A 12,468-nucleotide genomic window follows, 5' to 3' on the forward strand; every position below is an offset into this window, starting at 1 on the left:
TGACATATATAATTCTGAATATTAAGTGGCAGTTTAATGTTGACAAATCTAGAACGGTCCATTGAAGTTTACGTTACTATATGTGATTGTTGACATATATAATTCTGAATATTAAGTAAGTGGCAGTTTAATGTTGACAAATCTAGAACGGTCCATTGAAGTTTACGTTACTATATGTGATTGTTGCCATATATAATTCTGAATATTAAGTGGCAGTTTAATGTTGACAAATCTAGAACGGTCCATTGAAGTTTACGTTACTGTATGTGATTGTTGACATATATAATTCTGAATATTAAGTGGCAGTTTAATGTTGAGGTTGAATTGAAGTCAGTTGCCGTCGATTCCACGTTCCGAGCGCCGACGTACTTTTGACGTAAGGCCGTTGGAGAATACCAAGAGAAGAAACCCTACGTAACGTCGCGCGCCTCTCGGAGCGGGCGGCGAGGGGGTTCGTGGGTCATGGAGGAGGAAGGTAAATAAAGGAGACGCGCTCGGCGGCTGCTCTCACACGGTTCGCGGGACGTTCGACACGCTGGATGCGGCGGTTCGTGCTCTGATACGGTCGCAGACGGAAGAGGACAGCGCGGCGGAGGCGGGACGGTCGCTTCGGCTCCGGCGGCAGCTGTCGGCGGTGAGACGAGCACCACGCTACCCGTGAATCCGTGCCTCTGTGGCCGCGCACCGCAGCAGCCCTCCGCGCACTGGCCCTGCTGTGAGCTAGCCACCGCCGCTAGCCACCGCTAAGCTACACTCGCTATTGAGACAAGACAAAGGGGAGCTCGTTAATTCTTAATGCGCTTTCATTTTAACTGGCTATTTAACGAGCGGCACGTTGCTCCCATTAAAATAAAAACACAGGCCGAGTACCGAGGGCAGAGCTGAGGCTGCGGGTAACGACTGAGCCCCAGTTAGCTCCGGGCAGCAGCACTCCGCACTGGCTGCTCCAGCTAAAACAGTTGAACTGCTCCGATGTCAGGAGTTGAGTTGAGACCTGTCTGTCAGGTGGATGCTGGCAGGTGTGTTCTTCTTCTGTAAGTCTGGGTATGAATGTCTGGGTATGAATTTGTGTATGAATGTCTGTGTATGACTTTGTGTATGAATGTCTGGGTATGAATGTCTGGGTATGAATGTCTGGGTATGAATTTGTGTATGAATATCTGGGTATGAATGTCTGGGTATGAATTTGTGTATGAATGTCTATGTATGAATGTCTATGTATGAATGTCTATGTATGAATGTCTGGGTATGGATGTCTGGGTATGAATTTGTGTATGAATGTCTATGTATGAATGTCTATGTATGAATGTCTATGTATGAATGTCTGGGTATGAATCTCTGTGTATGACTTTGTGTAGGAATTTGTGTATGAATGTCTGGGTATGAATGTCTGTGTACGACTTTGTGTATGAATGTTTATGTATGAATGTCTATGTATGAATGTCTGGGTATGAATGTCTGTGTATGAATGCATGTGCTCAGTAACAGTGGATCGTGTGTGACAGTGCACCACACCAACACAACCGTCCTCCACCAGTTCGTACTTGGAACATGTAAGTGAGCAGGTGACACAGTGGCCTGTCTGTGACAGTGTGTGTGTATTAATATCTTTGGCTAATCCTCTTAGTTTGACCCTAATCATCACACAGCAGCCATTTGAATCAGCAGGAATAAAATATCTATCCATAATCTATCACCTAGAGACTAGAGCTGCAACAGTTGATCGATTAGTAATCAATTACTAATTGAATCGCCAACTATTTTGATAATGGATTCATCAGTTCGAGTAGTTTTTATGGGAAATATTCTCTGATTTCAGTTTCTTAAATGTGAATATTTTCTTGTTTCTTTGCTCCTCTATGACAGTGAACTAAATATCTTTGGTATGTGGACAAAACAAAACATCATCTTGGGGTTTGGGAAACACAATCGCCATTTTTCACCATTTTATGACGTTTTATGGACTGATCGTTTAATAGGAAAATAATCGGCAGATTATTCGATTATGAAAATAATCGTTAGTTGCAGCCCTACTAAAGACCATGAGAGTCCACCTGTGGGATTTTCATTTTCTGTAGTGTGGATATATATCGGTTGGCCGATAATATCACAGACATATCGGTGTCGGCTATTATGTTTGCCGATGTGAAAACTTTTATTTTCAGAGTAAACAATGCAAAAAAACAAGAGATGAGCCTTTGTGTTTACATTCTATGTAAATTTATTTGTGTTTTCTTTTTATTTATAGTTATTTATGATAAAGTTAATGCCTTAACTGTAAAATATCAAGCCTCAATGACATGTCTTTGACATAAGGATTTGATAACAACATCTTGGGAATCATTACCAATTTTTTTTTTCAATATATATTAGAGCTGCAACAGTTAATCGATTAATAATCGATTACTAAATGAATATCCTGAATAATTCTCTGATTTCAGCTTCTTAAATGTGAATATTTTCTGGTTTCTCTGTTCCTCTATTAAAGTAAACTAAATATCCTTTGTGTGTGGACAAAAGAAAACCATCTTCGGGTTTAGGAAACAGGATCGACATTTTCACAATTTTTTGGACCAAACAACTAATCGATTAATTGAGAAAATAATCAACAGATTAATCGATAGTGAAAATAATCGTTAGATGCAGCCAAAAAATATCCATATATATATATATATATATATATATATATATTATCGGCTGACTCTCTTAAATCTCTATCAGCATCAGCCCACAAAAATCCATATGCCATATGGATGGACTCCACTGATTTGAGGAAAACACTAACATTGTTGAATAGAATTGAGTAGACAAGGAGTTAAATTTCTATTCCTGACACTTCATTATGAAAATTGTAACCATCAGAATCCCTCCTGGGTGGGCTCATAGAAGTTGAGTAGGCCAGCAGCATATATAACAGTTTGTCATCTGTTCATCCCTGGGGCTGGATGTAGGCCAGTGAGTCGAGCAGGAGGGTTTCCACATGGACAAATCATTTTCAGTTTTTTGCATTTAGGGACCAATTCTGTCCCGAGAGGACGTGTCTCCTGTTTCTGCTTTGCTTTTTGAGGATGAGGTGAGTGATCATCAGATAAAGGAGGATCAAATATGACCTAATGTGATTATAATATTCTTGCTGTGACATGATACCAGGGCTCATTTCTTTTCAGAGTTTTGGCACCAATATCAGAATGTCAGGTTACTTGTGCAGCACCTGATCTGAATAAATAAACAGTTTTTTCGAAAAAAAAATCCTTTTCACAAAGCAAGCCAAATTTCTTTAATTCTTAAGCGTCTCAAGTGTAGAAGAACCTGATTCATTCTCGAAATGTCTCATCAAAGTAGAAGTAAAGAGACCAACTTGATAGCACCTTTATAGTTTCAGTATTTTTAGATGTATGTTAGATGTATTTTGCTTTATGATCTTCGGTGCTAAGGTCATATTTCAGTCTGTACTCATTAAGTATTTTTGGTTCAGTACTAAGCCCTGTGTTATACTAATAGTTGTCTAGAAAAATCTTTGTTTTCCCAAGTTGAAAGGCTGCGATACAGTACTCAAAAGCACACCGAATCCACTGAAGTAGCTGAGGGAAATATGAAGTGAATGTCCGTGTCTGCTGGGCTGTCATATCCACATTATTTGTGGTTCAACCTAAGCCAGGAAATGACATGGAAAACAGCAGATGGAGGCATGGAGTTTGTTTGTGTGTTGTGAGGCTAACTGATGTGTGTGTATATACCCTCAAGGTTTCAACTTGTCTGGCCCTTCAGCCCTCTCAGGCACCAGAAAAACTGAATGCTGTGCTTCTGTGTGACTGTGAACAGTCTCTGACTCTATGGTTCCACAACTTTCCTGAATGCAGATAGAATCATGTGCAATTGTCCAAAACAAAACATTGAGTAATGCACCTATTCATCCTCTTCTCAGTTCTCAGGTGGTCTGATTGGGTTTGCCTCGTCCTTGTGTTGCCATGGCGATGCGGGAGTTGGTGGAGGCAGAATGTGGGGGAGCCAATCCCCTCATGAAGCTGACCGGTCACATGACGAAGGAAGGGGGGGCATGGCGGCACCGCTCCACACCTACAGTGAGTAATTTGTAGATATCCGTGAGAAATAATTTCCTCACGAAAAGTCTGAATATTTCAGCCATGTCGTGAAATTGCTGCGAGATAGAGGAACTGATTGGCTCTTCTGATATTTTATTTTTTTCTCAGATTCCCCCGACTCCTATTGAGATCGCAAGTGAAGAAGAGGTGCCCATTTTCCTTTCTGTATTCTGAAAACTGTGTTGGAATATGTTACTGTATAATGTTAAGTAAAAGTTCGTATGCATGCTGTATGCAATCAATTTATGTTTTTATTTTTGTCGCAGCTGGTGAATGAGTTCCTTCAGGCGCCCCCACGGCCCCCCCACACATTTGACATGGGTCAGCTGCTGGAGGAAATGCAGCAGATTGACCAGCAGAGCTTCAGACAAGCTCCACAGAGAGGTACACTTCCTCAAAATCATTATTATTATAATTATTATTATTAACAACGCAGGCATTGTGTCGGCCTAACTATTTAACCTTTTTTTTATGAACTTTGATGTCATAGCTCCAGATGTGGCAGCACTGGCCCTCTCTGGTGACTGGGCAGCCGAGTTCCTTTCAAGCTCCGACTCTGCCTCAACGCCAGGGCTCATTGCGCTCGGTGATGCAGCAGATGCTGATTGGACGAGGGAGTTCATCGCTGAGGCTGCAGGTAGCTTGAATTTGTTATACTTGCTCATTCAGTCACTCCGGAAACAAGTTGTGTACTTAAATTTTTCTTGAGTCATCATCAATTTGTCGTACAACATTAACTTTAACTGGCATCAAAGCAAATCAGCTTTGTCCTTTGTACAATGTTTTTTATTCAAATTGTATTATCTTTTTCAAATCCAGATCCAGGTCGCTGGGCAGAGGAGTATCTGGAGCAGTCGGAAGAGAAGTTGTGGCTTGGAGACCTGGGAGACAAGGAAAATGAATGGTTAGAATAGCGACTATTGGATAGAGAGTGTTGAATGTATGCAGATGAAAAATGGGCAAATATAAATGGCTACTTTCGGCAAACTGCAATAAATGACCAAGAGTACTGGTAGAAAAACCTTGGCAGATTTGAATCCTTGTCTCAACCTTGATAATGTTCTGTGTAAAGAATTTTAATCTTTCATAATTTTAACCTTGTTTGATGATGTGGAACTTGTCCATCCACGAGCTCTGTGAAAAGGCAATGAAGCATCTGAGCGGAAAGTGAAAGCTGGTGTGTCGTGTATTGGCCAGATGTTCAATCATCAACACGGTGCACTGACCTCGGGAACTCACTTGTACAACATTGCATAGCACGTCCTTCAACTTGGACCAACTTGTTCCACACTATATACACATGGACAAAAATATAACAGCCTCTTCTGATGTTATCATCCTTACAGTATAGTTTTTGTTAACCTTCCAGGACAAAGGAGTATCAATCAGGAGAGGAACTGAGGCAGACGGCTAATGAGCTTGTCTCAAAGGTTGATGACCCCAAATTACAAAACACAGAGGTGAGCAGTGTGTTCATGTCTTTCTGACATTGCCATTGGATCCTTTTAATACCATGTGTCATTTGTTTTTACATATCTATCTCCATATCCTTTCTCTATTTCTTTAACTTTTTTATAGAGCAGTTACTTGGGAGCGTAGCGTATCAATATTCTTTTTTCAAGGTTGTTGTCTTTGGTTGGGAAGAAAGACGTTCACCTGGAAATAATCTAGCTGCATATTAGTATAAACCTGACCCTTTGGCAATGGTTATGGTAAATGCTTTTTTGTTCTCTTACTTTATTCATTTATTTTTTCCGTTGTGTAGTTCCTGCGATTCATTAGGCAGATTGGCGAGGGCAGTGTGACAGTGGAGAGCAGAACAGACAGACAGCTCACAGATAAAGCTCAGGCGGAGGAGGCTCAGCACTGGGCCTCCAACCTCAACCAGGTACGAGTCACTGCCCACGGAGGAGAGGGGATGGTTGCAACTGGGAACATTGGGGAACCACTTAAGTTCCCTTTTATACAGTATGTCTTGTGACTCATCACCCCAGTATCTGATGCAGAGTAACATTTTCCACAAATGTAACCAAAAACAGCCACTACACTGCTTGTAATACGAAGCTTAAGGCTGCAGTACAGTGCAGATGGAATTTGTTCAGCAAAGACACAACTCTTATGTCTGTCTGCCTTTCTTCTCCTTCATTAAGTTTTTTATGTATAAAATCATGTTCCAAACAAGTTGTTCCCATCTCCACTCAGTTTTACGTGTTAACTTTGACTTTGTCTGACAGTCAGTTCAGGCCGAAAAAGGCTGGTGCCAGGTTCTGTGATTCTAACTACATGTTGCCTAAAATCAAGACACTGTGGAAGCCCATTTCCACCAAGAACAAAAAAAAACGTTATAAAAGGAAAAAATTAAAAAGTTATGAAGAAATACAACATTTATCAAGTACAAATTATGAGATATTATTATGAGTGTCTAATAATGCGCTCAACACTTTAATCTGTGAAATAGTTATTTAAAAGGTAAATCTACATTTTTTTCCATTTTTACTTAATCGGCTAACATCTTGTCGAATTTTCAAAATATCCTTTTTTTTTATGAAACCTAACTTTCATCTATTGTTTTTTTTCAATATTAAATTATTATGTGCAGCTCCCAGTCAATGATGAATATCTGTTAATCATTGCTCGATTGTACTTAGTTGCTCTCTAACTCTGACATTTACTTTTCCCATTTTTTTGACCTCCCTTCGAACTCTCGGCTTGCCATTCCCTCAATTAACAACTGTCATTCATCTTTACCTACCGCTTCTTAAAATTACTCCTACACCGCCCAACCCCTCCAATTAAAAAACCAACCCCTTCTTCCCGACTGCTCCCTCCTCCTCAAAACATTGCCCCATTCCCCACCGCCACCCCGCCTCGCCTTTCGCCATAGTTCCTGATGGAGACAGGGGGAGGGACTCTTCCCCTGGAAACCCCAGAGAGGGATGAGAAGATTGAGAAAACTAAAGCTAAACAGGCAAAGCAGTGGGCCAAGGTCGTCAGGCAGGTAGGACCTCTGTGGTCGTGGCAGCGATTAGGTGTTGTATTTTCAGCTGCAGTTTTTGCTATGTTTACGTTTTGCCACTAGTGATGCACTTAAAGTTTTGTTCCACGTATAAAAAGTAGGATACACTCAGCATCAAACCCCTCTGTTGCTGCTGAGTGCATTTTCTATCTGATTTAAAAACACGAGGACTCAATAAGGACAAAATGCAAGGAAGAAGTAGGAGAGAATTTGCTTCTCTGTGCTGTGGTGTTTCTTCTTTCATCTTTTCCTCCTTCCCATTCTCTTTCCTCTATTTTTTCCCCTGTTTTAATGTAACCATACTCATCTCAAGTATCATTTTTCACAGACAGTACACACAGACTTCAGTCAACCGTTGTCAATGCTCTTCACTGCCATTCAGGTGTCAGTGGATTCGGCTGAAGCCTGGGTAGATGAGTTCGCCACAGCAGGACCAGATTTCCAACAAGCCAAAGCTGCGGTGGAGGTGAGACAAGAATCACTGACGACTCAAAAACCTGAACCTAGAGCTAAAGCTGCTGTGCAGTGATTGGCAGCGGTGAAACAGTAGAGGTTACAGAACATTGGGTCCTGGGAGGTTGAGGTTTGAAATGGAAAGTGAATAGGCAGGGAAATTAGGATTGGGGTGCCTTTTGATTATCACTCAATCCCATTAGAGACAAAAACAATCCGCTGTCTTTCACTTTAACCATCAATACACACTCATTTCTCACTTGGAAAAGGAGAAGGTCAAATGTGTCTATGATTCAGGATGATGTATGTCGTGAGGAGTGAAGTAACCATGTGTATCTCTTTCATGTCGCCAGAGTGATTTAGATTTCTGGGAGAAGCTGCAGCAGGAGTGGGAGGAGATGGCGAAGAGGGATGCAGAAAGCCATCCCTGGCTGTCTGACTTCGATCAGCTACTCAGCACTTCTTATGACAAGGTAGCTGTCAGCCTGCTCAGAACAGCCATCTGCCGAGAGAGTTCGTGTTTTTGAGGATTTCAGCTTTTTATTTTTACAGCAATCATACATCTGTGACATCTAAAAGAACAGTGCATATAGTATGTCACTGCTTTTCATGTACCTGGCTCTGCATGGTCCACAACACTACACAGAAATAGGGTCTGAAGCCTCTGTGTTGTTGTTGTTGTGTTCATCGCAGGGGTATCAGTTTGAAGAGGAGAACCCTTACTTATCCCACCCAGACCCTTTGTCAGAGGGAGTGAAGAGGATGGAGGCAGGGGACATCCCCGGTGCCGTACGCTTCTTTGAAAGTGCTGTACAGGCAGAACCAGGCAACCAGCTGGTGAGACTCTTAAAAAAAACTGTGGTTTCATTTGCATTTTTCCAGTTTCTAATTCCTCTGTCACTCTCGAAAAACAGTCCAATAAATCTACCCACTTGTATTTGACTTGAATCTTCCCCTGACAGAAAGCAGTTGTGATGATGGCTCTGATGTGGGTGCATCTGTTTTCTTTTAATTGCAGGCTTGGCAATATCTGGGAACCTGTCAGGCAGAGAACGAGCAAGAATTTGCGGCGATCAGCGCCCTCCGCAGGTCAGACGTCAGACTTGCAAAATGAGAGTTGGTCACTTGTCAACAAAAAATATGATTTAAAACACTGACTTTTGTAGCAATTGGAAACGATACATAATTTTTCTTGGTAAAAATAATTTTACACTGACACCTGTTTTCTGTGTGGACATTTTTGTTATTATGAATAATATGCAGCGAAGCCTCCAATGAGTGATAGTGATATTAAGGTTCTTTTTTATTTAAAAGGTTCTTTTTTACAATTAACTTGTTTGTATCTTAGTAATAAGCCTTCCTGCCTTTTTATGAATATTTATGGACACTTGACAATTTGCATAATTGCAAAGCATCACACCGTGAATGATGCTTTTGACATTTGCTAGCATGACTAATTTTTATCTTCCTTTTTCCTTATCACCTTTTTCTTCCATTAGATGTATAGAGCTGAAGAACGACAATCTGACTGCTCTGATGGCGTTGGCTGTCAGTTTCACCAACGAGACGCTGCACAGGCAGGCCTGTGAGACTCTTCGTGATTGGCTAAAGCACAATCCGAAATACCGCTCTGTCTGGGAGCAGAATGAGCATGAACTTCAAAAGGACGCTGCCAGTGATAGGGAGAAGGAGAGGGAGCGGTTCGGGTCACTGCTGCCAGAGTGAGTAGAATTTCAGGTTTACAAACAGAATATAAAGATTCGGATAATTCTATAATCGTAATCATTTTGATTCTCTTTCTATTTTTCTTTGCTTTTCCTGCACAGATCTTTGTTCACGGACGTCCAGTCCCTGTTCCTGCATGCAGCCAACTCTGACCCAGCCCAGGTGGACCCCCAGCTGCAGTGTGGTCTGGGAGTTCTCTTCAACCTGAGCGGAGAGTATGACAAGGCGGTGGACTGTTTCAGTGCTGCTCTGTCTGTCACACCACAGGTTAGTGTAGACGTACTGTGCTGATATCCTCATGTCTGTACTCCCTTTGTTTCTGAACTCTCCTCCTTACCGTCCGTCTCAATTCAGGACTATCTGCTGTGGAATAAGTTGGGTGCCACACTGGCCAATGGAAGCCGCTCAGAGGAGGCAGTGGCCGCTTACAGGAGAGCTCTGGAGCTGCAGCCAGGTTTTGTCCGCAGTCGCTACAACTTGGGGATTAGCTGTGTCAATTTAGGAGCACACAGGTGAAGACGCAATTGTTCTTATTGTTAGATGTGCATTTTGTTTATAAAAGTGATCCTTGGCCGTGTAAAGACCTGGTTTTAGCATCCGTCTTGGGTAATCTAATCACAGTACTGGTATGTGCATCAAGATCTGATCACTCAGACCACATTCTTAGTGGGTCTCGGACTCATGTCGACATTGAACATTGACTGGCACATATTGATCTTCTTTTTTTCCCCCTTGCCGTTGTCTTACTTAAATGAGAAAATCTTTTTTCCTGGTAGAGCTGTATGCAGTGCATTGATTTCCTCAGTCCCTCCTTGCCCCGCTCCCTCTTTTTCTCGTACTCACACACACTCACACTAACACACACACGCACACACACACACACACACACACACACACACACACACACACACACTACAGAATGTGTGCAGCTGATGGAAATGTTAATCCATCTGAAATGAGATTTTCACTCTGCCCTGCTTTCCTTCTCCTTCATCTTCAGAGAGGCAGTAGAGCACTTCCTCGAAGCTCTGTCTCTACAGCGCCAGGCCGCGGGGGAGGGGGCGAGAGCTGCCAGGGGGCCTGGAGGTGCCGCAGCCACCATGATGTCCGACAACATCTGGTCCACCCTGCGCATGGCTCTCAGCATGATGGGGGAGAGCTCTCTGTATGGTGCTGCTGACCGCCGGGACTTGGACACGTTGCTGGCTCACTTTTACCAGAGAGAAGTAGAGGGTGGGACTGAATGAAAACCAGCCAGGGGTGGGCTAATTGAGTGTGAATGTGTTTTTCTGGGAGGTAAATGTCTTGGTGACTGAATGAAGCTGAGAGGAATCTGAGTGGTAACGGTTGGAGAGAAAATGGAGACACTGTGAATTATCCACCATCCTAGAGACCTAGGAGCCACCTTGTGCGTTGTGTGCGTATTGATGACTTTCAATCGGATGTTGCAGTATCAGTCTAGACCTGGAGAGAAACAACCAGCAGTAATACAGTCATGTCACTGTATTTTACAGTTTGTTCATTTCCTCCTACTCAGTTGATCTGGAGAATTGGGTTTGATTTGAAATCTGTTCTTGATGAAGAAAGTAAATGATGAAGAATGAGTGAATCCCTTCTATATTTGAGTAATGTGGATAGTTATGTTTCTAATGGCAATTAATGCTCTCATATTCTGTAACAGCAGGTTGCAAATTGAACCGTTACTCTCTACAGTTATGTAAATTAAAGGTACTGCTGTGATATACGAAAAGGAGTACTTCTTTTCATCAAAAGTGCTGCAGAGTACAAACACTTGTCATATAGTGGCTTGTTTTTTCTGTTAACCTATTTACCTATATCTTATTTAATTTTTTAGTAATCAATTAACAGCTAGGACAATGAACTGACAACCAGCAGGACTGTTACTGTTAAGATAAGGTGTGTATGTGTGTACAGTAAATGTGAGTGTGTTGGGTTGGGTGGGGGATAATCGTGCATTGGATGATGAGATCATACAATTGTAATATCATTGAGGATGATTTCCCTGGACTCCTCTTGCTCTTTTTCATATTGCTCTTGTAAAACGATTTGCTTCATTGTAAAATAATGCTATATGCCATATTGTGTATTGTAAAATAATTGTTGCACTACAATGGTTTTCAGGTTAGTTATATCCTGACTGCAATGTTTAATATAATATTCAGCAATAAAGCTTTGATTCCAAACATGTGGTGGTGATTTTGATTTTCAACAGTCGGGTCAGTAATTGGCTTGGCAAGCTGAATAGAGACGTAGATATGTGACAAATATCAGATTCAAGTAACTAGATGGCAGCAAATGTTTACAATTTTAGACTGCTGGAGCTAAGACTATGGTACTATAGAGAATTACATGGGAAAAAAAGAACCGTGTTCACAGATTTATATTGGAGTTTCAATGTTTTAACCTCAGCTCAGCAATTGAATGAAGCTGATTTAAATTCATTCTTTTCAGGTAGAATGTCAGGCTTCAAATGTGAAGTCTTGAGCATGTGATCAGATTAGATTAGAGTGAACTCATTTGACGAGGCTTTGAAGTGTTTTACTTTCATTTTCCATTTGTGCTGCTCTTGAATTGTCCTGATCGGAAATTGAATGCAGCAAATTGTGGTCTGGCGTCTAAACTAAGATATTTAAATTTCAAATTTCATAATACATAGTATTTGTTAATTCATCCTTTAAAAGACAGGATAATGAAGAGAGTTATTAATTGAAGATTTGAATCATTTTGTAGCTATATCTTTGTTTACATAAATGCATCATTTATTTCTAGTTTTTGAAAATGTATCTGTTTATAATTATTGTTAAGTATAATCATTCAAATGGTTCAATCCTACCTCCATGGATTTCTGTCAATGTCTGTTACAATACAAAATTGCATCTTTCATCCATAATGTAGAAATTGTGCTTTATTCTCTAAATTAATTTTTTGATAAAGACAACAACCCATGTCTTCACTGCGTCTGGCCGGTGTGGTCACGTGTTAGGGCGTTGGTCCAACAAGTTTATGATTTATTTTATCTCCTCCAGATGAAAAACAAAGAAAGCGTCTTATTTCTCAACTTTTCAAACGTGTTAACAGCGAGAAGGCCACGCCCAGTCGCAGAACGAGGTGCTCTGAACCAATCGGCGCCGCGGAAGTGGAGAGGACGTG

General features: G+C 41.3%; 1 protein-coding gene across 3 annotated transcripts; it reads left to right on the forward strand.

Annotated features, from left to right (window-relative positions):
- The first annotated feature begins 407 nt into the window (after positions 1–407).
- Positions 408–11,503, forward strand: pex5 (peroxisomal biogenesis factor 5). Of its 3 annotated transcripts, XM_035641658.2 has the most exons (17): positions 408–634; positions 3,014–3,073; positions 3,926–4,082; positions 4,212–4,250; positions 4,370–4,487; positions 4,594–4,740; positions 4,923–5,007; positions 5,473–5,563; positions 5,869–5,991; positions 7,502–7,585; positions 7,926–8,045; positions 8,266–8,409; positions 8,591–8,661; positions 9,072–9,293; positions 9,399–9,564; positions 9,652–9,809; positions 10,298–11,503. In XM_035641658.2, the coding sequence occupies exons 3-17, from the start codon at positions 3,969–3,971 to the stop codon at positions 10,542–10,544; spliced, it is 1,929 nt and encodes a 642-aa protein (XP_035497551.2). In that variant the 5' UTR covers positions 408–634; positions 3,014–3,073; positions 3,926–3,968; the 3' UTR covers positions 10,545–11,503. The 3 variants fall into 3 exon arrangements, with proteins under 3 accessions (XP_035497551.2, XP_035497544.2, XP_035497560.2); XM_035641651.2 differs by lacking the exon at positions 3,014–3,073; XM_035641667.2 differs by lacking the exons at positions 3,014–3,073; positions 5,869–5,991.
- The last annotated feature ends 965 nt before the right edge of the window (positions 11,504–12,468 follow it).

Source organism: Scophthalmus maximus, chromosome 1 (genome assembly GCF_022379125.1).
Source record: "Scophthalmus maximus strain ysfricsl-2021 chromosome 1, ASM2237912v1, whole genome shotgun sequence".
NCBI lineage: Eukaryota > Metazoa > Chordata > Actinopteri > Pleuronectiformes > Scophthalmidae > Scophthalmus > Scophthalmus maximus.

Excerpts from the sequence above, each read along its gene's own strand:
- pex5 (XM_035641658.2), top strand. The coding sequence starts at position 3,969 with ATGGCGATGCGGGAGTTGGTGGAGGCAGAATGTGGGGGAGCCAATCCC. Across the intron at positions 5,008-5,472 it reads GGAGACAAGGAAAATGAATG|GACAAAGGAGTATCAATCAG; the intron begins GTTAGAATAGCG and ends TTAACCTTCCAG. Across the intron at positions 5,992-7,501 it reads GGGCCTCCAACCTCAACCAG|GTGTCAGTGGATTCGGCTGA; the intron begins GTACGAGTCACT and ends ACTGCCATTCAG.